The sequence below is a fragment of the Nerophis lumbriciformis genome, linkage group LG05 (assembly GCF_033978685.3).
Source record: "Nerophis lumbriciformis linkage group LG05, RoL_Nlum_v2.1, whole genome shotgun sequence".
NCBI classification, from domain to species: Eukaryota; Metazoa; Chordata; class Actinopteri; order Syngnathiformes; family Syngnathidae; genus Nerophis; species Nerophis lumbriciformis.
Genome location: NC_084552.2, coordinates 30,100,507 through 30,127,111, shown reverse-complemented (window position 1 = coordinate 30,127,111; position 26,605 = coordinate 30,100,507). Strand labels below are relative to the sequence as shown.

General features: G+C 41.4%; 2 protein-coding genes across 3 annotated transcripts in view; one reads left to right on the top strand and one right to left on the bottom strand.

Annotated features, from left to right (window-relative positions):
• Nucleotides 1–2,618, top strand: part of kcnip4a (potassium voltage-gated channel interacting protein 4a) — a 127,860-nt gene extending 125,242 nt beyond the window's left edge. For both annotated transcript variants that reach the window (XM_061960929.1, XM_061960928.2), the window contains exon 8: nucleotides 38–2,618. In XM_061960929.1, coding sequence (XP_061816913.1) covers nucleotides 38–85 — 48 coding nt within the window. In that variant the 3' untranslated portion in view covers nucleotides 86–2,618. The remainder of the gene's footprint in view (nucleotides 1–37) is intronic.
• A 129-nt stretch (nucleotides 2,619–2,747) lies between these two features.
• Nucleotides 2,748–25,899, bottom strand: sec24d (SEC24 homolog D, COPII coat complex component). The gene is made up of 21 exons (XM_061960927.2): nucleotides 25,821–25,899; nucleotides 25,061–25,258; nucleotides 22,547–22,622; nucleotides 22,346–22,467; nucleotides 22,021–22,275; nucleotides 21,447–21,547; nucleotides 21,263–21,374; nucleotides 21,067–21,194; nucleotides 18,353–18,491; nucleotides 18,155–18,270; nucleotides 17,931–18,055; nucleotides 15,742–15,933; nucleotides 15,578–15,671; nucleotides 15,209–15,496; nucleotides 15,044–15,140; nucleotides 14,749–14,894; nucleotides 14,423–14,680; nucleotides 13,480–13,659; nucleotides 13,217–13,408; nucleotides 13,040–13,129; nucleotides 2,748–5,003 (listed from the first exon to the last, which is right to left on the bottom strand). Exons 2-21 carry the CDS (start codon nucleotides 25,212–25,214, stop codon nucleotides 4,863–4,865), a joined length of 3,006 nt encoding a protein of 1,001 aa, XP_061816911.1. The 5' UTR covers nucleotides 25,215–25,258; nucleotides 25,821–25,899; the 3' UTR covers nucleotides 2,748–4,862.
• Between the last annotated feature and the right edge of the window lie 706 nt (nucleotides 25,900–26,605).

The window sequence follows — 26,605 nt, the reverse complement described above, 5'->3', positions numbered from 1 at the left end:
CTCCTAACTCAGTATTGGACTTTTGTTTTGACTCCAGGATGAAAACATCATGCGATCAATGCACCTCTTTGAAAACGTCCTTTAAAAACAATTTTTCGTGGAATTGACAAACTTCTGGGACTGGTGTGTAGCGTGCTATGCAGACGTACTCATCCATTAAATAGAATAACGTGTTGTTCCTTACTGTGGAGGACACTCTGGAAGCATCAAATGGTCGTACTTACTGCCAGGTGATATCACTGTGACTTTTAGACAAAAAAAAACATCATTCCATACTATGTAGAATATGCCAGAATGTCCCACTTCTTTTAAAGGATAACATGTGAATATTGAGTATAGATACTGTAAGTGAATGATGGAAGGAATCATGTTGACCTGCCAACTAAAAGACAGCATAGGACTTCCACACGGGCACACAAGGTAGCTTACATTTAATTTATGCCGAATATTAGATAATGCTGCTTTTTAAATGTGTTTTCTTTATCCTCTGTTGGTCTTCCGGAAAGTATTCACAGTGCTTTACTTTTCCCCGTTTTGCTATGTAACAGCCTTATTCCAAAATGGAATAAATTCAATTTTGTCCTCAAAATTCTACACACAATACCCCATAATGACAATGTAAAAGCACATTTTTTGTTTTAGAGCTTTAGACAAAAATAAATAAAAAATAAGAAAACATATGTAAGTTTTCACAGCCTTTGCTCAATACTTTGTTGATGCACCGATTACAGGCTCAAGTCTTTTTTAATACGATGCCACAAGCACACACCTATTTTTGGGCAGTTTCACCCCTTCCCTCTTTGCAGCACCTCTCAAGCTCCATCAAGTTGGATGGGAAGCCCTTGTCATATCTCTTCAGAGATGTTCAATCGGAATCAAATCTCGGTTCTGGCTGTGCCACTTAAGGACATTTACAGAGTTGTTCTAAAGCCTTTGACATGTTGGCTGTGTGCTTAAAGTTGTTATTAGGAATGGACGACTATGGCAAAATAATAATCATGATTATTTTGATCACGATTAACATGATTATTCATGTTATTCATTATTCATTATGAGTATTCTCTGATTATTCAATCATTTGAAAATATGAGGGGTTTTTTGTACCACCAAAACTCAACTCTGAATATAGAGAGAGAGAAACAACCGGACATAAATTCATAAATTAGTAATGATAAACCACAGCAACTAAAATAATGGTAACAACTTTAAACAACAATTGCAATATAAAAAAACGATAAAATTCCCTTTATGTCAGAACATTTTTGAAAATGTTTGCTAAATGCAAAATATGACACATTTATTGCTGCAATACATCTTTGGACAATTTTAAACAGTGTTTTAGGTCAAAGCATAATAATTGTGTAAATGTATCAATGATTATGTAAGGTACTTTTTTGAAACCTTTATTTTGTTAGCGCCGTCAGACCGCATGTGCTATTGTTGTATGAGGGGGAAGTGTGTTGTGCTGAAAAAAAGAGAGCGCGTCTCTCAAGTTGCGACTGCTGTCGTATTTGTACGTTGTTACATCGATGATGTCGTTCACAACAACACAAGCAGACGACATGTGGTGTGTGTATGGGTTGTTATTTTACCAAACAAATGTTCATTCTCTTCCAAGTTATTTACCTTCAAATTACAGTACAATGATAAACAATTCTACAGTAATGAGAAAAAAAGTGTATATCGTTTTAAATGGTTACTTGCATTAATATTTTATGTTGTGATTACATTATATTATAAACACTGTATCGTTTTTAACAGTTATTTCTTCAGTTTAAGAGCATAATGTACACAGAAGTTCTGAGTCTCTGCATAAAGCCAAATATTGTTCAAGTAAATTATTGCATATTGTTTAAAACAAAATGCAATAATTTAATCTAAAAGTAACATTTGTCCTTCTTGTTATTTTCGCAGTTTTATTCATATATATGTATAAAATATTAAAGTCGCGAATCAAATCGCAATTTGGGAGGAAAAAAAAACGCAAATAGGTTTTTTCTCAAAATCGTGCAGCACTAATATTGACGTGTGTGTCTATCCAAATAGTGTCCAATCAACTGATTTTACTACGGGCGGACTTTAATTAAGCTATAGGATCATCTAAAAGAAGAGCAGTTGAAACAGGATGCATTAGAGCTTCATGGCTAAGGCCGCAAATACTTATGTACATGTGATTGTTGTTCTTTTTAATTTTGAATAATTTGCAAAAACGTTTAAAAAAAAAAAAAGAAAAAAAAAAGAAAAGCGTTTTCACATTGTCATCAGGGCTATAAGATAAGACAATGTGGGAAAAAGTGAAGCGCTGTGAATACTTTCTGGTTGCACTTTGTTATTTATACAGTGTTACTACGCTCATTCTACAAAAAATTGTAATCTTTGCAGTATTAAAGGTAAATTGGTGCGTTTGTGTGATTTTTAAAAGCTGCTTTATATTATGTAAGAACTTTTATTTAATTTTTCTGAAAATAATTCTGACAAACACTTGTAAGTTTTATTTATCATTTATATTATTCTATGTTGTAATCATCACTTTTAAACTTAACACTGAATGTAATGACGCATAGTTGTACATGTCTGTAAATATCAACATACAATTCAAATAAACGAGTAACGTCAAATTCTCGTTTCCTGTATATTCTGTGTGTGTGTGTGTTAGAGATGCGCGGTTTGCGGACACAACCGCGGAGTCCGCGGATTATCCGCGGATCGGGCGGATGAAATTTAAAAAAATAAGATTTTATCCGCTCGCGGGTCGGGTCGGGCGGATTAATTAGATTTTTTTTTTTTTTTTTTTTTTTTTTTTTGCGGGTGGCAGTTAAACCAATTGGGAAATATATATACATAGTTAAATGTTGTTACCCACATACGAAAAACGAGCAGGCACCTGCAGCATATGCCACAACAGAAGAAAAAAAAAAAGAGAGATGGACACTTTTACGGAGCGGAGGGACGCCTCGCCGGGGTCCGGGACCGAGGCTCCTTCCCCCGAGAGGGCCCCACGTCCAGGGTCACTACCGCGCCCACCGCACCGACACCCCGCCTCGTCCGCTTTCGCCGCGGCCGGCGTCACGCGCAGCAGGTAAGCAGTTTACCTGCCCGCCACCCCCGTGGCCGGGGGCTCGTAACATGGGTCACTCCGCGCGCTCCGCCCACGCAGCTTACCTGCTTGCTCGCAAAATGATTATTAGCATTCAGACAGGTTAAAATGTTGCTAAAACCATCACTTTTCTATCAGTCACAGTGACTTTTCAAAACAAAAATATTACAGCAAAAATCATATGGGTTGATTGACATGTTTATTCTGTAAGCTAACTTCAATAGTTTGAAATTATTTTGACAGTTAATGCCAGTTATCCTGTCAACCTTTCACAAGACTTCAATTTGTTAATTGAAAGTATAAATAGTATAAACACTTTTAACAGTATGTCGTGCTGTGAAATACAGCCGACAGGATGGCGCACCAAACACAAAGCAAGGCCATGCTGCAGGAGAACAAAGGACTTCTTTCATTTAAGGTTTGTGATAAACCATCAAACTCATTCGTTAAAAGGACTCTATAGTAATATAAAGCGAATTTTTCTGGACATTATCATGCAAGAAAAGTTTATTTTTGGGATCGCGATCACCGCGTAATGATTTTTAAAGGTTGCATTACATTATTAACTGTCCCATGTGATCAGCCAGTGCGATTGGAAGTCCATGCTCAATTATTGCCTCCGTAAATAAAACTTCGGCATTTATCACATCCAAAGAATCTGTTTGGGCGACGAAAAACGTTGAAAGTTTTCCACTTGTATCGCTAGCAACGGCATTAGACTTGTGTTTTTTTGTCCCAACGTGGTCTTTTACATCACTAATTCCTCCGTGTCCGATCGAAAAATCTTGTCTGCACAAGGTGCAATTCGCGTAGTTTTCACCCTTTTTTTTTTTTTTTTTAATTAATATTAGATATATAACAACGGGCGGATGGCGGGCGGATGTAGTTCTGATCAAACGTTACATCGGGTGGATGGCGGATGGATGACGACTTTCTGCCGCGGTTGCGGATGAAATAAATTGCCTATCCGCGCATCTCTAGTGTGTGTGCATGCGCATATATATATTTATATAAAATATATCTATATATATATATATAAAACATATATATATATATATATATATTTTTGAAATATATATATTAAAAAAAAAATATATATATATATATATAATTTTTATTATTATTTTATACATTTTCCAGATGTTAGATGTGTTGTTGCAGACCTGCCAACACTGTCTCCATAATTGTGAGATGCATATTATGCAGTTTAAATATGACATTTTTTTTCCCCAGGCCTTTATAGCTGTGTACTTAAGTCGCAATTTTGTCATTCATTCAAAAATAGCAGCTCTACTGTGTCAATGTCTAATTTTTTTGTGCTCTGCTGCTTTCTAGTGGCACACCACTTCTTCCCCCGTATGTATCAAGGATTACATTTTTAGAAGACAAATAATGTACTCGAATGACCTGAGGTTATGTTTTAATACAAATCAAATTATAAGCTTTCAACTAAAAAGGCAGCTGGCATTGTATCTTGTACAAAAAGATATTGTATTCCTTAAATGTAGCATGTTTTTTTATAAGTATAATTTGTTCTTGTTTCAGAATGTCATTAAAAACAAGGCACATTCACATTTGTATTCTATTATTTTTTGAATAAAAGTAGAATAACTAAAAAAAAACATGTGGGACTGTGGTTAAAAAAAAGGCAGCTTTGGCACTTACTTTTTCCACGATCTGAGTTTGGAATGTTCTAGTAATGCAATTTTCTTCTTTTGCAAGATTATGAGGGTCCGTTTTAAGCACTCTGGGAGACACAAATGTTTTAAATGTTTAAATGTTTGATCTCCCGGTGAAGATGGCAAAGAAAATCCATGTAGGAGGCTCCGCCATGAAGGCCTTTGTCCTCCACAAGAAACTGGCGGAACATTATCTCAGGTTTGTCCTTCTGCCTTACGATCTGAAGCTAGGAAGGGGAAAAAGACAAGGAAAAAATATATTTAAATATTTAAATGATTATTACACACACACACACACACACACACACACACACACACACACACACACACACACACACACACACACACACACACACACACACAAATAAATATACACATATATATATATCATGGATCGATTTGGGGTTTGCATTGAAGATCAGCATCACAGAACAGTGCCCATTTGTTGTATGTTGCTTTTTATGGTTCTCTTTTGTAAAAAGGACAAAAACAAATAAATAGGTCCCATAAAATTATTTTTGATTACACATTTTTTTAAATTCATGTTAACAGTTCATTAATTATTTAACAGTGTTTTTTCCTGTTTTGAGTATCGTGTAAACTAAACAAACTGAATATTTAAAAAAGACAACAAAAAGGTAAATAGGTGCAAATAAGAATGTGTGCTAGCTTAATAAGTACATGATGGTTGTGTTTAGCTTCAAGTTAAATGAGTGAGCATAGCAGCAAGCACATAACATCACATACAACAACAACGCTACACAAATAACTAACGTGTATTTGCCGCTTATTTGCAAAACAAAAGAACTAATTAGAGACTGTTAATGGGCCATTAACGCCCACTGTGTTGACGATAGTATTTAGTGGGGATACAAGCTAGTACAAGTGGTGTGCTAAATTGTAAATAAAGACTTCCAGTGTTGCCGCTGTTGCAAGAGTACAGTAGATATGTGCTGCTTGCTGGGTTGTTGAAAGTTGAGGGTGTAAACTAAGTGTCATATGTATGACCACACCCGCCTGCACCGCCAGTATGTGAATGAATGCCAGTAGCAGATAGCAAGTGAGTGTAATTGTCAAAGGGGCTCTGAGCTGCCACCTTAACGTGGTAGAGGAGTTTGCGTGTCCCAATGATCCTAGGAGCTATGTTGTCCGGGGGCTTTATGCCCCCTGGTAGGGTCTCCCAAGACAAACTGGTCCTAGGTGAGGGATCAGACAAAGAGCGGCTCGAAGACCTCCATGAATAATAAAAAACAAGGACCCAGATTTCCCTCGCCCGGACGCGGCTCACCGGGGCCCCCCTCTGGAGCCAGGCCCGGAGGTGGGGCACGATGGCGAGCGCCTGGTGGCCGGGCCTGTCCCCATGGGGCCCGGCCGGGCACAGCCCGAAGAGGCAACGTGGGTCCCCCCTCCAATGGGCTCACCACCCATAGCAGGGGTCATAGAGGTCGGGTGCGATGTGAGCTGGGCGACAGCCGAAGGCAGGGCACTTGGCGGTCCGATCCTCGGCTACAGAAGCTAGCTCTTGGGACGTGGAACGTCACCTCGCTGGGGGGGAAGGAGCCTGAGCTAGTGCGCGAAGTGGAGAAGTTCCGGCTAGATATAGTCGGACTCACTTCGACGCACAGCAAGGGCTCTGGAACCAGTTCTCTCGAGAGGGGCTGGACTCTCTTCCACTCTGGCGTTGCCAGCAGTGAGAGGCGACGGGCTGGGGTGGCAATTCTTGTTTCCCTCCGGCTCAGAGCCTGTACATTGGAGTTCAACCCGGTGGACGAGAGGGTAGCTTCCCTCCGCCTTCGGGTGGGGGAACGGGTCCTGACTGTGGTTTGCGCTTACGCGCCAAACCGCAGCTCAGAGTACCCACCCTTTTTGGATTCACTCGAGGGAGTACTTGAGAGTGCTCCCCTGGGTGATTCCCTCGTGCTACTGGGGGACTTCAATGCTCATGTTGGCAACGACAGTGAAACCTGGAGAGGCGTGATTGGGAAGAATGGCTGCCCGGATCTGAACCCGAGCGGTGTTTTGTTATTGGACTTTTGTGCCCGTCACAGATTGTCCATAACGAACACCATGTTCAAGCATAAGGGTGTCCATATGTGCACTTGGCACCAGGACACCCTAGGCCGCAGTTCCATGATCGACTTTGTAGTTGTGTCATCGGATTTGCGGCCTCATGTTTTGGACACTCGGGTGAAGAGAGGAGCGGAGCTTTCTACCGATCACCACCTGGTGGTGAGTTGGCTGCGATGGTGGGGGAGGATGCCGGACAGACCTGGCAGGTCCAAACGCATTGTGAGGGTTTGCTGGGAACGTCTGGCAGAGTCTCCTGTCAGAGAGAGTTTCAATTCCCACCTCCGGAAGAACTTTGAACATGTCACGAGGGAGGTGCTGGACATTGAGTCCGAATGGACCATGTTCCGCGCCTCTATTGTCGAGGCGGGTGATTGGAGCTGTGGCCGCAAGGTAGTTGGTGCTTGTCGTGGCGGTAATCCTAGAACCCGTTGGTGGACACCGGCGGTGAGGGATGCCGTCAAGCTGAAGAAGGAGTCCTATCGGGTTCTTTTGGCTCATAGGACTCCTGAGGCAGCGGACAGGTACCGACAGGCCAAGCGGTGTGCGGCTTCAGCGGTCGCAGAGGCAAAAACTCGGACATGGGAGGAGTTCGGGGAAGCCATGGAAAACGACTTCCGGACGGCTTCGAAGCAATTCTGGACCACCATCCGCCGCCTCAGGAAGGGGAAGCAGTGCACTATCAACACCGTGTATGGCGGGGATGGTGTTCTGCTGACCTCGACCTCGGATGTTGTGGATCGGTGGAGGGAATACTTCGAAGACCTCCTCAATCCCACCAACACGTCTTCTTATGAGGAAGCAGTGCCTGGGGAGTCTGTGGTGGGCTCTCCTATTTCTGGGGCTGAGGTTGCTGAGGTAGTTAAAAAGCTCCTCGGTGGCAAGGCCCCAGGGGTAGATGAGATCCGCCCGGAGTTCCTTAAGGCTCTGGATGCTGTGGGGCTGTCTTGGTTGACAAGACTCTGCAGCATCGCGTGGACATCGGGGGCGGTACCTCTGGATTGGCAGACCGGGGTGGTGGTTCCTCTCTTTAAGAAGGGGAACCGGAGGGTGTGCTCTAACTATCGTGGGATCACACTCCTCAGCCTTCCCGGTAAGGTCTATTCAGGTGTACTGGAGAGGAGGCTACGCCGGATAGTCGAACCTCGGATTCAGGAGGAACAGTGTGGTTTTCATCCTGGTCGTGGAACTGTGGACCAGCTCTATACTCTCGGCAGGGTCCTTGAGGGTGCATGGGAGTTTGCCCAACCAGTCTATATGTGTTTTGTGGACTTGGAGAAGGCATTCGACCGTGTCCCTCGGGAAGTCCTGTGGGGAGTGCTCGGACAGTATGGGGTATCGGACTGTCTGATTGTGGCAGTCCGCTCCCTGTATGCTCAGTGCCAGAGCTTGGTCCGCATTGCCGGCAGTAAGTCGGACACGTTTCCAGTGAGGGTTGGACTCCGCCAAGGCTGCCCTTTGTCACCGATTCTGTTCATAACTTTTATGGACATAATTTCTAGGCGCAGTCAAGGTGTTGAGGGGATCTGGTTTGGTGGCTGCAGGATTAGGTCTCTGCTTTTTGCAGATGATGTGGTCCTGATGGCTTCATCTGGCCAGGATCTTCAGCTCTCACTGGATCGGTTCGCAGCCGAGTGTGAAGCGACTGGGATGAGAATCAGCACCTCCAAGTCCGAGTCCATGGTTCTCGCCCGGAAAAGGGTGGAGTGCCATCTCCGGGTTGGGGAGGAGATCTTGCCCCAAGTGGAGGAGTTCAAGTACCTCGGAGTCTTGTTCACGAGTGAGGGAAGAGTGGATCGTGAGATCGACAGGCGGATCGGTGCGGCGTCTTCAGTAATGCGGACGCTGTATCGATCCGTTGTGGTGAAGAAGGAGCTGAGCCGGAAGGCAAAGCTCTCAATTTACCGGTCGATCTACGTTCCCATCCTCACCTATGGTCATGAGCTTTGGGTTATGACCGAAAGGACAAGATCACGGGTACAAGCGGCCGAAATTAGTTTCCTCCGCCGGGTGGCGGGGCTCTCCCTTAGAGATAGGGTGAGAAGCTCTGCCATCCGGGGGGAGCTCAAAGTAAAGCCGCTGCTCCTCCACATCGAGAGGAGCCAGATGAGGTGGTTCGGGCATCTGGTCAGGATGCCACCCGAACGCCTCCCTAGGGAGGTGTTTAGGGCACGTCCGACCGGTAGGAGGCCGCGGGGAAGACCCAGGACACGTTGGGAAGACTATGTCTCCCGGCTGGCCTGGGAACGCCTCGGGGTCCCCCGGGAAGAGCTGGACGAAGTGGCTGGGGAGAGGGAAGTCTGGGCTTCCCTGCTTAGGCTGCTGCCCCCGCGACCCGACCTCGGATAAGCGGAAGAAGATGGATGGATGGATGGATGGATGGGCCTAGGATCATTCTAATCTACATTTAACACACCTTCTTATGGTCTAGACCAGTGGTCCCCAACCACCGGGCTGCGGCCCGGTACCGGTCCGTGGATCAATTGGTACCGGGCCGCACAAGAAAAAAAAAAAAAATAAATAAAAAAAAAAAAAAAAATATATATATATATATATATATATATATATATATATATATATATATATATATATATATAATATTTTTATTTTTTATTTTTATTAAATCAACATAAAAAACACAAGATACACTTACAATTAGTGCACCAACCCAAAAAACCTTCCTCCCCCATTTACACCCACACTCATTCACACTCAATCGCATAAAAGGGTTGTTTATTTCTGTTATTAATATTTCTGGTTCCTACATTATATATCAATATAGATCAATACAGTCTGCAAGGATACAGTCCGTAAGCACAGATGATTGAATTTTTTTTATGCCAAAAAAAAAAATACATTAAAAAAAAAAACCCGGGCCGCAGTTACAAAAAGGTTGGGGACCACTGGTCTAGACAATATGTATTCAATATGCTTTGTAAATTTTGCTCCACAGTCACATTGTAACCCCCTCCATGAGTATGCCTGTAAAACTTTTCATTATAGAGGGCGGACCTTTTAGATTGCAAATGAACCCTTCCACGCTCGGCCCCCTCCAAAAGTATCAGAATGTATCTTTTTAAAATGTACAATGTCAAATGTGAATCTTGGAAGACATTTTTTTCAGACACTAAAGATAAACTTCACATTCACTGCTCAAACCTATTAGGTACACCTGCACACTCTTAACCCCTGATTTCCACAAAACGCATCACAGCTCGGTTGCGTAACCGCCACACCAGCGGACTCTTTTGCTTCTCATTTAAGTCAATGTGTCTGTTTCTCCACAGCCCGCGGTATGTTTTTGTACCGGATCCATGTGCTAAATATACGCAGAGCTTCTTTTTTTTTTTTTTTACCGCTCGCCACAACACGGCAGATCAATTCTGATAAAATCTGCCTTTGTTGGATGGGAAGTCATGCACAAACACAAAATTAATTATTCGGTTGATTTCCAAAATAAAATGTTCCGTCTTCAAGGCGGATCGTATTTTACACTTTAAAACATCCTAATGGGCGGAGACGGGTATGAAGTCAACTTGTCAAAGGTTTTCAGACGTGATGTCACCTTGTTAATTCAAATGCTGATTCTGGATTTCCAAAATTAAAAAATCATATACAGGCATATACCGGGCAGCGTGGAAGAAAGGGACGTGGTCAATGGGAGTTGTGTGTCTACAACGCTCGCCAGGGATGATGTTACTGTTGTGTTGTTGCTTGCTACAAAGAAAATAAAGTGGTCGTTCTGCAAGGCAGAACTGTCTTTTTCAAGAGTCAAGTCAATACCATCAGACGCGCCTGCATGAGGTTCTTTAAGGACGGCAAAGCTCGGGACGTTCTGCAGTGTTTATTTCAGTGTTTCCTTTATCACATGATTATGCACGGATTCGCAAGATCTCGTAAAAGTTTGCACTGTTCCGCTAAACGGCAGGGCCGCAACAGAATGGTGGTGGGGATTGCCGGACGACAGATGGCGGTGACGCTCGGTGGCGATCACGCGTCGCAGCCGTGACGCTTCCTGTCGAAATCGGTGGTAATGGGATCAATATAGGGGCCGCAGCAAGAACATTTACATTTACCAGCGTTTGTCTACATCAGTGTTATTGTGCGCATGCCACGATTTGATGGAAATAATACTTGATCCTACACTGAAGTTTTCTTGTGGTCTTCCAAACCAAGTACAAAACCCAAAACCAGTGAAGTTGGCACGTTGTGTAATTCGTAAATAAAAACAGAATACAATGATTTGCAAATCCTTTTCAACTTATATTCAATTGAATAGACTGCAAAGACAAGATATTTAATGTTCGAACTGAGAAACGTAATTATTTTTTGCAAGTAATCATTAACTTAGAATTTAATGGAAGCAACACATTGCAACAAAGTTGGCACAGCGGCATTTTTACCACTGTGTTACATGGCCTTTCCTTTTAACAACACTCACTCAGTAAACATTTTGCTCTTCAGGTGGAATTATTTCCCATTCTTGCTTGATGTACAACTTAAAGTAATTCAACAGTCCGGGGGACTCCGTTGTCGTATTTTACGCTTCATAATGTGCCACACATTTTTAATGGGAGACAGGTCTGGACTACAGGCAGGCCAGTCTAGTACCCGCACTCTTTTACTACGAAGCCACGTGCAGAATGTGGCTTGGCATTGTCTTGCTGAAATAAGCAGGGGCGTCCATGGAAAATACCTTGCTTGGATGGCAACATATGTTGCTCCAAAACCTGTATGTACCTTTCAGCATTAATGGTGCCTTCACAGATGTGTAAGTTACCTATGCCTTGGGCACTAATAACCCCCGTACCATCACAGATGCTGGCTTTTGAACTTTGCGCCTATAACAGTCCAGAGGATTATTTTCCTCTTTGGTCCGGAGGACACGACGTCCACAGTTTCCAAAAACTATTTGAAATGTGGACTCGTCAGACCACAGAACACTTTTACACTTTGCATCAATCCATCTTAGATGAGCTCGGGCCCAGCAAAGCCGGCAGCGTTTCTGGGTGTTGTTGATAAATGGCTTTCGCTTTGTATAGTAGAGTTTTAACTTACACTTACAGATGTAGCGACCAACTGTCGTTACTGACAGTGTTTTTCTGAAGTGTTCCTGAGCCCATGTGGTGATATCCATTATACACTGATGTCTGTTTTTAATGCAGTACCGTCTGAGGGATCGAAGGTCACGGGCATTGCCGCTTACGTGCAGTAATTTCTCCAGATTCTCTGAACCTTTTGATGATATTCCTTGCAAAAGCTCATTGAAAAATGTTGTTCTTAAACTGTTCGACAATTTGCTCACGTATTTGTTCACAAAGTGGTGACCCTCGCTCCATCCTTGTTTGTGAATGACTGAGCATTTCATAGAAGCTGCTTTTATACCCAATCATGGCACTCACCTGTTCCCAATTAGCCTGTTCACCGTTGGGATGTTCCAAATAAATGTTTGATGAGCATTCCTCAACTTTCTCAGTCTTTTTGCCACTTGTGCCAGTTTTTTTGAAACATGTTGCAGGCATCAAATTCCAAATGAGCTAATATTTGCAAAAAATAACAAATTCTACCAATTCGAACGTTAAGTATCTTGTCTTTGCAGTCTATTCAATTGAATATAGGTTGAAAAGGATTTGCAAATCATTGTATTCTGTTTTTATTTATCATTTACACAATGTGCCGGGCTTCACGGTGGCAGAGGGGTTAGTGCATCTGCCTCACAATACGAAGGTCCTGAGTAGTCTTGGGTTCAATCCCGGGCTCGGGATCTTTCTGTGTGGAGTTTGCATGTTCTCCCCGTGACTGCGTGGGTTCCCTCCGGGTACTCCGGCTTCCTCCCACCTCCAAAAGACATGCACCTGGGGATAAGTTAATTGGCTACACTAAATTGGCCCTAGTGTGTGGATGTGAGTGTGAATGTTGTCTGTCTATCTGTGTTGGCCCTGCGATGAGGTGGCGACTTGTCCAGGGTGTACCCCGCCTTCCGCCCGATTGTAGCTGAGATAGGCTCCAGCGCCCCCCGCGACCCCAAAAGGGAATAAGCGGTAGAAAATGGATGGATGGATGGACAATGTGCCAACTTCACTGGTTTTGGGTTTTGTATATTGTGTGGGCATGTATGTACTTTAAAGATGCACTAGAGGGAGCCACATATAAGTAGACCGTTGTCCATTTTCCTGTGTGATATTTTTTCCCTTACCTTCATGGATTTGGGCCTCTTTTCAAGAAGGTCCCTCATGATGGACCGGACCTTCTTTGACAATGGGCTGTCCAGATCAGGCAGAACACACTTTCGGGGAAGAAAAACAAGCACAGGAAAGTCAGGTATGTGTTCAGTTATTGTTGTTAAAATGTTAATGTTAGAAATAGTTCTGACCATGTTGCCTTGCAGGTGGGCGAGCGAGGGTACGTTAAAAAGACCCTGAATAACATCAGGGGGACTTGACTGGCCCAGCCACAGGAACATAGAGTGGCCGTTCTCTAAAAGGAAGATGCCAGTGTCTGCTAGACGCTCTTCGGTGCAGCGCAGTGGAGCAGGTAGAGCCTCATTGGTGACATCCATGTCGTGCTAAAAGGAAAAATAAAATTACTTCGGTCTTCATTTGCCTTTTTTCCCTCCCCACCTTGCCTTTGCCATACCAGCGGAATGAGGCGCGGGTAGAGCAGCAGCTGAGTGTCCTCCACTCCCATGGCCATGACAGACAGTCTCTGATGGGCCCGATCGTCTGTCGACAGTTCTGTACTGGCGGTCAAGGGAGCCGTTTTCATCAGGCTGTTCATGTAGACCGGAAACACCTTCATGGCATCTGGCATGATCAGCTTAACACACACAAACACACCTTTAATTGGAGAAAATCCACACATCCAGTAGATCCCTGCTATTTGTGGTTACTTTCAGACACTTGCTGCAGAAAGCAAAATACTACATATAAATAAAGGGCCTACTCATAAAAAGCCCTAAAGATTGTCATTTTTGATCAACCCACCCCTACAATACACCTCTCACGCCTATTAACATGTTGTAATTCTGTAATTTGACTTATAATTTGATTAAGTAAAATAGACAGCATAAAACTATTTGTTTAATTGATACACCATGAATTACTGATTTAGAAAATAATTTGATGTTTAATTTGATTGAAAACGGCAAAATGTTCATTTGAAAGCAATATAATGTGAAAATCTTTTTTTTTCTTAGTATGTTTTTGTTTTTAATTTAGAAACAAAGAAATGTAAATAACTTAAACTCAAAATTCTATCCACCCTATCGATGTGCTTTTATCTTTGTCTGATCTTATTTTAACCTGGCGGATCTACTGTGCAGCCATAAATTCTGCATTACAGGAAGCTAGGAAATGTAATGTTTGTCAATGGAATTCCACTCTTTGAGAGAATGTCAAACACAAACATAAAAAAAGAATACATAAAATAACAATTTGTTTTAAACAATACTTAGTATTATTTTACTTTTCTACTATAGTATATTTACTATTTATTTAGCTACAAACAGCCTCTTTTGCATGTATACAAATGGTATTGAATAAAACATATCAGTTTGTATCTTTGTGTGTTCCAGGCTGACCTGGCTGGCGACCGAAGTGCTGGCACAGTTTTTCCTGTAGCAGGCTAGCATGTGGGCCGTCTGGTTGACCAGAATCTCCCGGATGTTCTTTAGTGGCTGGTTCAGGATGGCCCGGTAAGACGTTTTGGCGAAGAAGTTGATGAGCGAGTCTGTCTCGCTGCTCTTGTAGAGCTCGGACAAGTTTGAGCTGCATCTTAGGCTGAGATTGAGGATGCGGAGGCGGCGCTGTCCGCTGATAGTGGTATAGAGCAACGCACACTGGGAACAGAAGGCTATGGTTTAGAAAAAAGCGCTAAATAGCCGTTGATATTTTTTTTTACGCACACCTGTATTAAAGCACCCGTCTCTTCGTTGAGCGCATCGTCATGCTTGAACTCTACTGCCACTGCCTTGTCACAGTCCACCGCTGCCATCTCTACGTCTGTGGTGTTCTTCATGTGGATGGCGCCGAAGAAGTCAGTGGCTCTGAAGCCTGTAGACACACTTTCTTTACTATAGTATTCTATGTTGACTGCATATTAGACGGTATCCCACTCACATAGTATATCCAAAATGTATCAAAATATATGACACCACTGAATTTAAAAGAAAAAAAGAGTCTTATAATGTGAAATTACTTACCTGTGCTCGTGCGAACACGCATGATTGCATCAAAACCGATGTCCTTCCGCACTTCCTTCCTCAGATCTTGCAAGAAGTGCTCCCCGTCCGTCTCCACCTGACACATGTAGTATTGTAAATAACCATCAAATAGCAGGCTCGCGTCTTCATCGGGAAGAAGCTCACCTGGAAGTTGTTGTACTTAAATATGGAGCCGCCCGTATGCGACGGAACGTCCGCCAAGGTGGCCACATCCACGTACTGGTTGGGGAAGAGGAAGAGATCCACGCAGCAGCCTTGGGCCACGCAGTCTTTGGACAACTGCTCGTATGTCCCCTTTAGCGGCTGGAAGAGCGTCTTTTCTTTCTCTGTGTTTATCAACTTTTTGTCGTCCCTGTTCTTGAGCTTGCCCGGAGCCTCGGCAGTGGGCATGGCGGAGTGGAAGATGAAGAGTTTTCCACTGCACTCTGCTTCCTGCATTGTGAGGGCAAGTAAATGATTATGAGTTGAATGCAGGGCACAGAGTGTTTGTCATTTCCCCTTCTTGAAGCTGACCTTGAACGCCTCCACCCCAGTCTGAATGACAGGCGCAAAGACTGTTTCACTCTCATTGGTGTCAGCAAACATGTCAGGGATTTGGGTCAGGAGGCTTCAGATAAAGCAGACATTCGCTTCAGTATTAAACCTTTACAAATATTGTTATGAAGATTTTTACTTACTTGTGGATGATCGCCCTGGATTCCTGGAAGTTGACTAAGAAGCCGTCAGAGAGTGGTACATACATCTCAGTCATGTCGGACACAACCAACATCTGTGGCTGCGACAGGGAGCTCTTAACATTGTAGAAGTGGAGTGTCTTGTTGTAGGTGATGAAGCCCACCTTCACGGGCGAGCTATCAGCGCCCTGCTCACTGGTGAGTGGGGGATAATTATAAAAACAATACTAATTACTAAGTTGTTTCTAAAATAAATAATATTTTCTATACAGCTTGTCCTCCTGAGGATCACAGGTGAGCAGGTTTTTTGAATGTGGGAGAAAGCTCAGACAACCACGGGGAGAACATTCAACCTCCACACAGAATTGTTTCAATGGACATTTGAACCATTGATCTCTTGAGCAACACGCTAGCCACAAGGCCACCAGGCTGCCCAAATATAGTACAGTAGCACTTCAACTTACAAGCTCAATTGATTGTAGGATTGAATTGTAACTCAAAACACTTGTATCTCAGTTTAGCCCCCGATCCTTAACATTAATTTAATCTGTGGTTGACCCCTCAAAACATCACTATTTTTAAGGCACTGTTTGCAATATTTACACAGATGCCTAGAGGGTGCTAATTTTCCAGTGAATTTTCTACAGTATGTTCCGTCCTCTTACAACTTCTGGGACGTAATGATGTAACTATGTACGTACGTAACACGTGAAGTGAAGTGAAGTGAATTACATTTATATATCGCTTTTTCTCAAGTGACTCAAAGCGCTTTACATAGTGAAACCCAATATCTAAGTTACATTTAAACCAGTGTGGGTGGCACTGGGAGCAGTTGGGTAAAGTGTCTTGCCCAAGGACACAACGGCAGTGACTAGGATGGCGGAAGCGGGGATCGAACCTGCAACCCTCAAGTTGATGGCACGGCCGCTCTACCAACCGAGCTATACCATCCCATGCATTAGCTTTGGGTGTTGTTAGCTAATAACAGATATTTGTATAGTTAGTGTTCGCTGTCATTGAATGTATATTCTGTCATAACAACAACATGACTGAAAATTGTTTGTTGCTTCTCTTGGACTGCTTTTGTATGTGTGCAGGTGCTCCCTGCGCGTCGAGACAGGGTGAGTGACCGCCTATTTTATTCGGGCCAGTAAACATTGTTTATTACATAAACTTAGTAATTGTGAAAAATATAGGCTATTGTAAAACAAATGTGTGCTGGTGTTAAACCACTAAAGGTAGTAACACAAGCTAGGCAATAGTTCATCCATCCATTTTCTACTGCTTGTTCTTGTTATACTTTTTGCTTACAAAAATTTAACTATGAGCAAGTTGCCAACAGCCCCATTAACATGTAACATGCCTTTTAAAAGGAAAAACTAACTTTTAGAAAATAAATGTTTAAAAAACAAAAACAATACAATATTGTACTGTAAACAACTACAGTAGTTTCAGAAAAATAATGTAATTGTATTGTACGGCATTTACCTTGGAGAGCAGACTAATGTAATGTCTCCTTTAGACTGCTTTTCTGTCCAGTGTTGCAAGGGCCACTTATTATAAGCGACTTTGGGCTTGCTTGGCTCAAGAGATCTGGCAGCACGGCTGTCATGTAACAGTAGGAACTAGGAATTCGAAGTTTATGTTGCACACGGAACTTTGAGGGATGAACCGGAGAAGTCAGAGACAGCAACGGACATGTATGTCTGAATAACACCCAGTGAGCAAAGTTGATGCTCGCTCATCCTATATGTAGGGTCAAAAGAAAAAAGCAAACTAAAAAATGTCTGGCAGACCATACAGCAGCTCCTCTATATTTTCATGAATTAATGTCCGCTGTGTGGATGATATTTTGGCGTGAAAGCTATTCTGCTTCGGGTTGGTTCAGATTGACGGTACTGTGGGCACACCACTTTGCCGAGATGTTTGTAAAACATTTGTTTTTCTGATTCACGTACTCAGCTACAGTGGTTGGAGGGCAGGATTGTGTCGATCTCTGGCTGTGTGCTGTGGATTATTAATCACTACTTCGACTGGCCTCAGAAATGCTCGTAGCTCAAATTACACTTGCAACTCATATCTCAAATTAATCGTAAGATGAAGTACCACTCAATCCTAGGTATACCATAAAAAATAATAAAACAAAACTGGCAACCACAAAAACAATCAAAAATCTCAAATTGCATTTGTACCTTGGCAGCGTGTCCAGCAGAGTCTTCAGCTCGTTACAAATTAGTCTGACCAACCCGCTTTTAACGTTGTTGTAGGACACGTCGATCATGAAGACGTAGGCTGGTGGATTAGGTAGCTTGTTGTTCTGTAGAATCATCATATCAGGAATAAGTCCACTTGTTGTGCTTTAAAAAGGACACAATTCTGAATGTGGTGCTGACTAATGCAACAATGCTTAAAACACCTTGCAGTAGTCCAGGGTAGCCAACATCTCATAGGATCCAAGCGACAGCTCTGCCTTGTCATAGAAGTCCACCCTGCGGCCCATGTGGTCGAGATGTTGGAAGTAGAAGACTGGCACTATGAATAAAGACAAATGGTAATGTCTAACTACGACTTTTACGTCTTATTAGTAGTTTTGATTATAGTTTGGATGCTGCACCTTCATTGATGCAGTTGCAAAAGCAGCACTGATAGCGGCGGCCGCCATCAATGAACTGCATATAGGGACACATGTAGGCCTTGCATCGGTTGCAGCGGATGGGACCGCTTTCGCCGTGGTTGACGAGGTACAGCGGCGTCTGTCCAAGAGGAAAACACAACAATGACATGAGACTGAGTTATTTTAGCTAACATCTGAAAAAGTTGAGAGCTTGACATGTTCTCAAAACATCTTCTGTTCTCCTCCAGATGCAGTGTTGGAAAAAGGAGGGAACACTAACATTGCCTAAAAAGGCACAGGCAAAGAGGTGAGCGACCAGGATAGTATTTAGGACACAACAAGTAATCTCATACAATGTCTAATGACAACCAGTACAAAATAACTATTTATTTATGTTAAATGAATGGTATTGGAGTAAATGTAACTGCTGAAATTGCCTTGCATCTACAGTATTAAGGACATTTGTCTGCACGAATTACGGTGTTGACCAGAATATAAAACGCTCCCCGATGACCTCTTTTTGGAAAAATATTATGAATATACGACTTAAATTGGAGATTCTACAACCAAGTCTCGACGTTACTGTAAAGGAATTCAATTGTGTTATAATAATATATATTCGATGAAAATAACAACAGTTGTAATGTAGCGGAGACTGTTTATTTGCTTCTCAATTTAAAAGAACAGAACATTTTCAAGTGTGCCGATGGTAGAAAAAAAGAAACTAAGGAATTTATTGCGGACTCCCTAACAAAATATGAAAGAGAATAAAGCACGTATTACAAATTACAGGGAGAATAATAAAGCGTACACAAACCTCTTCACGCAGCATTTCCAAACTGATGAACAATAACTCTGTATTCCACACAACTGGCAAGATAGTCCATAACAATAGCAACCAAGTTAATCTGGAACACGGGGCACGAATGGTCTTTTCCTTTAGATTTAAAACTCCTTCCATCAATCCACAGAGCCTTTGCTGCTTTATGAATGAACTCCAAGACATTCAAAATGTTTGTTTTCATGATTCTCGTTTAAAAAATTCCTTAAAAAAAAACCCTCTCTGCCGTCTGTCTTTCTTTACTTCGAACCTGCCTCCACTACGATACATTCTTGGTCGTAGTGTCATGGTCGTAGTATCATGTTCGTAGCGCAATCCAAGATCATTTCTTGATGCTGTTTGCTATTTAACATCAGCATAGCCATTAGAGACGTAATATTTCTAATCTGTGTCAATGTTACAGCGGGCATCACAACTTTTAACTTGTCAGAAGCCACAGACGCCGAGTGTGACGTCATATAGGTCAACCAGAATATAAATTAATTAACCGCGCTAAAAGGAAATAAGCGCCCCCCCTCAGTGTACGGAAGGCACACTGTGTATGACCAATAGTCGCATTAGAGAAAGTGCATGGACACTTGGACTTCACACATAGGCGTGAAAAAAACAAAACTATTTGAGAAATCAGACTAATTTAGTGCATGGAAACGTAGAAACAGACAGGCACCAATGCAGAAGTATCATAAGATTAAACATACAACCTATTAAAGAGTCAACATTTTAAGAATTAATCAAAGATAGAAGTCTTCACAATGAGTCTATTAGAGAGCTAAAATTGCAGAGAGTTAATCAATAGTCAATATATCAGTGTGCAGCTTTTAAATAACACAATATGCTTTTCTTTTTGAGGAAGTTAAATTTTGTGTTTTGTTGTTTGTTTTCATTGCTATTTTAACTGTTTTTTAATACATAAACACGGTTAATTGTTTTTTTTTTTAGCATTTTACCTTTCCTTTCTTATAAAGGGACATTTTATTAGTCATTTAAATTTTTGTAACAGCTGAATGAGCAGCACAGTTACAGTACAAATTAATATTTATGAAGGAATTAGTCATCTTTGTTGTTATTAGGCACATTCCTAAAATAACTTAAACTGCATTTTTATATCCATTAAATATGTGTACGTTGTATTATCTGATTGGTGCACTAGTTGTTAAGATAATCATTGACTAATCAACTATCAAAAATAATCGTTAGTTGCAGCCCTAGTTTCAACACAATATTTACACACAGAACACTGCATCACAACTCCGTCACTCACTGGAGAAACAATATCAAAATCAATATACCGGTAATTGTTATTTTAAAAATCTATAAAAATCATTGATCAAAAGCCTATGTTTTTTTATCAGTGATAGCATTGGCATAAATTAGTTTACTAGCCTAGCTTGTAAACATAGTGTATAAACTGCTAGAGCAAACCACACAGTCCAACCTCATCGCGGCCATTTGCCATCTTGAAACTTTTTTTAACCAATTTGACTTTTCGCATTTTTTTTATTTGACTGCTGTTTTTAAACCCCCAATGTGAATCTCTCAACCATCAATAAAAGACCCTTCTGCACACACACACATAAATATATAATAATCCAAAAAATATTAATTTTATAAAATTACTATCTTATTCTGGGGGTTTTTATTGGGTAACTTGCTAATTTACCATATTGATCCTAATATCAGACAGTAGTTAGGTAGTTTTCCTTCGCAAAATGGCCCTAAAAACCTGATGTTTAATATTCGAGGGCTAGGGATTTACAGTGCAGTGAAAAGGTGTGCTTGCTTATATTCAGGGTCATCTTATTTTTGGGTTATTATGTTAATCAGTATGTTAACTGTTTGGCAATTAAGGGAAACTGAGGAAATACAGTCCTACCTCATCCTTTGGCAAGCTGGCAAACGGTTTGACAATGCACGCCAAGGGGACCTGGCACTGTTTGGCTAGATCTGAAGTGCACGGCAAGCAGTAAGTGGTGCAGCGCATAAACCTGGGACTGGCATTGCCTAAATCCAATCAAATGTAGAGTAAATCAAATAATGCAAACAACAAACTAATGTTAATGGTATAATACCTTGGTCTTGCACTGTAAAGTTGGTGGTGACCAGAGGTGGAACTTGTCCTCTGGTGTTTGTGCTAAAGACTTGTCCTCCATATTTGGCTTGGTCATCATCAATGACTTGAGTCTGGAAGGAACAAAAAGCATACAAATTAGCATATTACAGCACTTTCCATTAAATCAATTCTAGAGTACGCACTGTGCTGGGAATAGAGTCCAGGTCCAGTTTCTTTTGAGGCGGACCAGCAGGGAAGCCCATAGGTCCTGGCTGGGGTCCCGCCATGTGGCCTCCAAATGGAGCTGAATGCAAACAAAGGCATGGCAAAAGGATTTTAAAGTTTTTACCTCCTAAAGTATACCTCAAAGTTAGTCATGTAAGCTAACTAGCAATTAGCGTGCTCGCTTGCTTCTCCAGTAAAAAAACAGTATCATCAGTCTGTGAGTTTACCAAAGTGCAGTTGGTTATCAATCACGGTTTTACGATAATTCTAATGTAAAACGGTAATACTAACCGTCTGGAGTTTTAGTGCGGTAATATTGGTTATCATTACATCCTTGGTATGTGCTTGCTGTGCATATCCTCCTCCCCAAAAAATGCCTCTTGTGTTTTTTTGTGATACTAACACTGAAGGGCACAGGTAATGGCAAAGATGAAAAGTGTGGTGATGCCTTTATGTCAGCATACAAATATTATAAAAGACTACTAAAAGACGGTATTGTTCTGCAACATACTAGCTTCTTTTACACATGTAATAATAAAACAGTTAACCTACCTGCTTGCTGTGGGTATCCAGGTGGACCCGCAGGCCCAGGACCAGGCTGCTGAAAGCCTCCAGAACCACCAGGATGAGGAGGCGGTGCTCCAGGGAAGGGATGACCCATTGGAGGGCCGCTCATGGGCATGCTCGACTGGGGCTGCATGTGGGCCGACTGCGGTCCCGAGGGCATCTGAGACAGAGGGGGTACACCGAAAGGTTGCTGGAGGCTTGTCGCAGATGGGGGGGGGTTCTGGTGCACTGGTGCCGAAGCTTTAACGAGGACAAAATGGGTTCATTAGAGAGGTTGTTGAAGTATTGGTTTATGTTAAGCATAGCTTACCATAGTTTCCCATGTTCATTGCACTCATCTGATTGGTCAGCTGCATGGGTGGAGGCGGGGCAGAAGTGGCCCTGCTGTCGTATGCTGGGGACTGCGGCGGTTGTCCGTAAGCACCAGGGTACCTTAAGTATAACAAATCACTTGATCAATTAATCGATGAATGTATGAATTAATTCAAAAAATACATTTACTTCCATTTACCTTTGGGGGTGAGCCCCATTCTGCTGGTTATTTGGACTGTAAGGAGTGGACACTGGAGGCGGCGATTTCATCCCACCTAAAACATGGTAAGGATTTAATTTTTGGTATTTAACCTTGTACTGGCTCATTTGTCTGACCAATTATTTTGACTCCCATTGTGAGCAAAATATAGGTCTGGGGGCCAGTGTGTATGTGTATCTAAATTAAATACAAATATGTATTTTTTTTTAAATATATAAATACATGACACCATTAACTGTTGTCTGCCTTTATCGCCGATTTATGATTAGCTAATAGCTTGCGTAATTTCACCGCGTCAAGATTTTTTAATGCCTCTGGACATCGAATTTAATGTATTTTAATGCCATTTAAGGCCTTAATTTTGGCAAAAATCCTTTGCATTACTTTTAATGTGTTTTAATGAAACGCGGAAACTCTGCAAAACAAACAGAACTATGAGGCACATTGCTACGACATACGTTACACCCCTCATGATTTTTCAATTGCATCTGAGGCCATGTCCACACGATCACCTATGCATCCATCCATCCATTTTCTACCGCTTATTCCCTTTGGGGTCGCGGGGGGCGCTGGAGCCTATCTCAGCTACAATCGGGCGGAAGGCGCGGTACACCCTGGACAAGTCGCCACCTCATCGCAGGGCCATCACCTATGCAGTACTTTAAAAAAAGCCTTTTCGATGTTAAAACGATCTACATCCACGCAAGTCCAGATTCAAAACCATCTCTGTCCACCAGCTGTCACGCACATTTTCCAATCAGAAGCCCAGTAGCGCAGCCACAGCTTACCTGGCAGTTTTATAACGTCTCTGCGCTAGACTAGATGTACAATGACATGTATATTACCGCCTGAGTGTGTTATGAAGTGCATGCACGCAATTTTCTCCTGCACAAAATGAAAACAAAACACTTGTGGCATTATAACACCTCTGTTCATCAATATAGTGATCTATTAGATGTACAATAACTGTACATTACCATTAAAAATCAGCCACTTCCATGGAGCCCAGGAAAGATCATGGATGTTTTTTGTGCGCGGTATAAAGCACATGCACCAACATTTGTAAGTGAACATCTCATGTTCTGTTCTGTTAAGGTTTAAAAAACATGACATTTTGTTGCACATTTTTGTATGACAACCGTTTTACTGCTCCACACACGCTGAAGGCGGAGTTGTTTAAACTATTCACACTAGTCTTAATTTTGAAAAGTCTATGTTTTTAAGGACATAAGTATACGTTTGAGGGTAAACACATAGGAAAGTATGTGATTTTTAAATATCTGTGTTTGTGTGCATTAGGGTTGATTGGTATTCCGGTATTAGTATAGTACCGCAATACTAATGAATCATATTAGGTACTATACCGCCTCTAAAAAGTACCGGTCCGCCATTCCCCCGCACCCCTGTCATCATAACGTTGTGTCATTGCTGGTTTACGAGCAGATGAGCATGATACGCAGTGCACAATCACAGAGAACTTACAAGCAGACACAGTGTGTAGACAGAAAAGGGAGAACGGACGCATTTTGGCTTAAAAACTAACGATAAAGTTGAAGTTATAACACTGAAACGCCCTCAGGAAGAGGTGCTTTAAGACATGGCTAGCTAGCTAGCTAGTGGCTAAAGTCCAGCCCCAGTCTGCAGTGTTTTAGCTACTTCTAAATCACTAATCCTCGCCTCCATGGCGACAAATAAAGTAAGTTTCTTACAAGTATCATCCCTGCAGGACGAGGAATAGCTAAACATGCTTCACTACACACCGTAGCTCACCGGCATCAAAATGTAAACAAACGCCATTGGTGGATCTACACCTAACATCCACTGTACTGATACCAAGTACAGTAGCGTATCTAGTCGATACTACTATGATTACGTAGATATTTTTTGGCATCACAACATCTTCTTTCGTTTAAAAAAAGTTTATATTATGTTTATAAACTCAGGAAATATGTCCCTGGACACATGAGGACTTTGAATATGACCAATATATGATCCTGTAACGAGTTGGTATCGGATTGATACACAAATTTGTGGTATCATCCAAAACTAACGTAAAGTATCAAACAACAGAAGAATAAGTGATTATTACATTTTAATAGAAGTGTAGATAAAACATGTTAAGAGAGAAAGTAAGCAGATATTAACAGTAAATGAACAATCATTTATTTTCTACCATTTGTCCTTAATAATTTTGACAAAATAATAGAATGGAAAATGACAATATGTTACTGCATACGTCAGCAGCTAAATATTAGGAGCCTTTGTTTGCTTACTTGCAAACTTGCAATAAGAAACATATGTTTAATGTACCGATTTTTTGTTAAAATAAAGCCAATAATGCAATTGTTTGTGGTCCCCTTTATTTAGAAAAGTATAAATAATAATAAATAATTTTGGTACCATTTTTGGTATCAAAATATTAGTATCTGGACAACACTAGTGTCCATGCAATCTCAGTGTTTGTTGGTTGACCTTTTCACGGTCTTTACTCACCTGTCTGAGGTCCTTGGAACGTTTGCGGTGCTCCTCCTCCATAGTGTCCATAATTGGGTTGCGCAGGACCAGGTCTGAATCCACCTTGGTAGCCCCCCATCCCAGGCTGGGCCTGGGAGTAGGGGGGTGCAGCGACATAACCCTGTTGACTCATTCGGATGCTCTTCTCATGCCACAATAAGCGGGTTTACGGACAGCCTGTGGAGGGTAGAAAGCAAAGGTAGAATCATCTCTAAAATAAAAACTAAAAATGGTAGTGATTAGTGACTCATAATGACCTCATGCAATAATGTGCACATATTATGGACCTTTGAGATGCTGCTAGGAAGCAGATAAGATTATCTTTGTGGGTTTCCTATCTATGTAAGAGTGAAGAAAATTAACAGAAACATGCTTGTTGACACTTTAATGTCGAAATATACATTGCCAATACGTCACATTGTATTTAAACTCATGGTTCCTTTTCTGGTCGGATAGTTGCCACGTCAAAGCCTGTTATAGAGGATAAATTCCCCTTTTGCATTGCATTATAAATCTTGAATAAGCTTAATTTTGTTACATTGCAATACAAAAAAAAAGCAAAATGGAATGAAATGTTGACACTGGGGCATCTTTGCTAGCTAGTTAATTTATTAACACAGCTACTGAGGAAAGTACACAAAACGTCCGAACACAACGGCGTCCAACGCAATTATTATTATCATTAATATTATCATTATGATTTTGAAGTGACAAAAAAAAGTTGTCGTTTTTTATTTACCTGTGTGTAGGGGTAGAGTTCGCCTGGTGTGTTGGTTGTTGGCAATGCAGAGTGCCACGTCAAACTCCTCCAAAGCGCCGGTCTGTGTGACGTAAGAGGAAAAAGGGGAGGAGGGAAACATCCTACAATTTTCCGGTTTCAAAATAACAGTCAATCCATCCGTGGCCAATAAATAGCCCAAATAAACCATAAATGAGGATAAACGTTACATTCTTACTCTATATTTGCATGTATATTAGAATACAAAATATTACTTATCAGATTTTAAAACCAAGTAAATGTGGTTAAATGTGCTTTTGTTTTGATGTGTGGCAGCCCGACTTGGACGGAAACCCTACACATGTTTATTCAACTTGATGGCCATGACAGAGTACGCCTGCGCAGAAAGAGTACACACCAGAATTAACTTTATTCGTTCTTTCTCTAAAATAAATACATATTCTATGCTCAATTAAAAAAAAAAAGTGTCAGACGCCGAATTTCAGTCACATAATACATATGTGTGTATGACTGTGCATAATGCAATGTAATTTAATTTTAAAACAAAACAAAGTGAAAAGCTGTACAAAAATAATTAAATCCAATAGTAAAATATAAAATAAAATAAATAGAGCGACAACATTTTTTATATGTTTGACTGCTATCACAATCAAATACATTTAGAAAATTATGAATAATTTATTTAATATGAATAAATACAAAAAATGAAAACTACTGTAATAAAATAAAAATAACTACATATTATAACATACAATTTAAAAGTTAAATCATTGAATATATACTCA

Coding starts and splice junctions, on each gene's coding strand:
- sec24d (XM_061960927.2), bottom strand. CDS start 25,214: ATGAGTCAACAGGGTTATGTCGCTGCACCCCCCTACTCCCAGGCCCAG. Junction 22,468..22,546: donor AATGGGGCTCACCCCCAAAG/GTAAATGGAAGT, acceptor GTTATACTTAAG/GTACCCTGGTGCTTACGGAC. Junction 18,271..18,352: donor TTGCAACTGCATCAATGAAG/GTGCAGCATCCA, acceptor CTTTATTCATAG/TGCCAGTCTTCTACTTCCAA.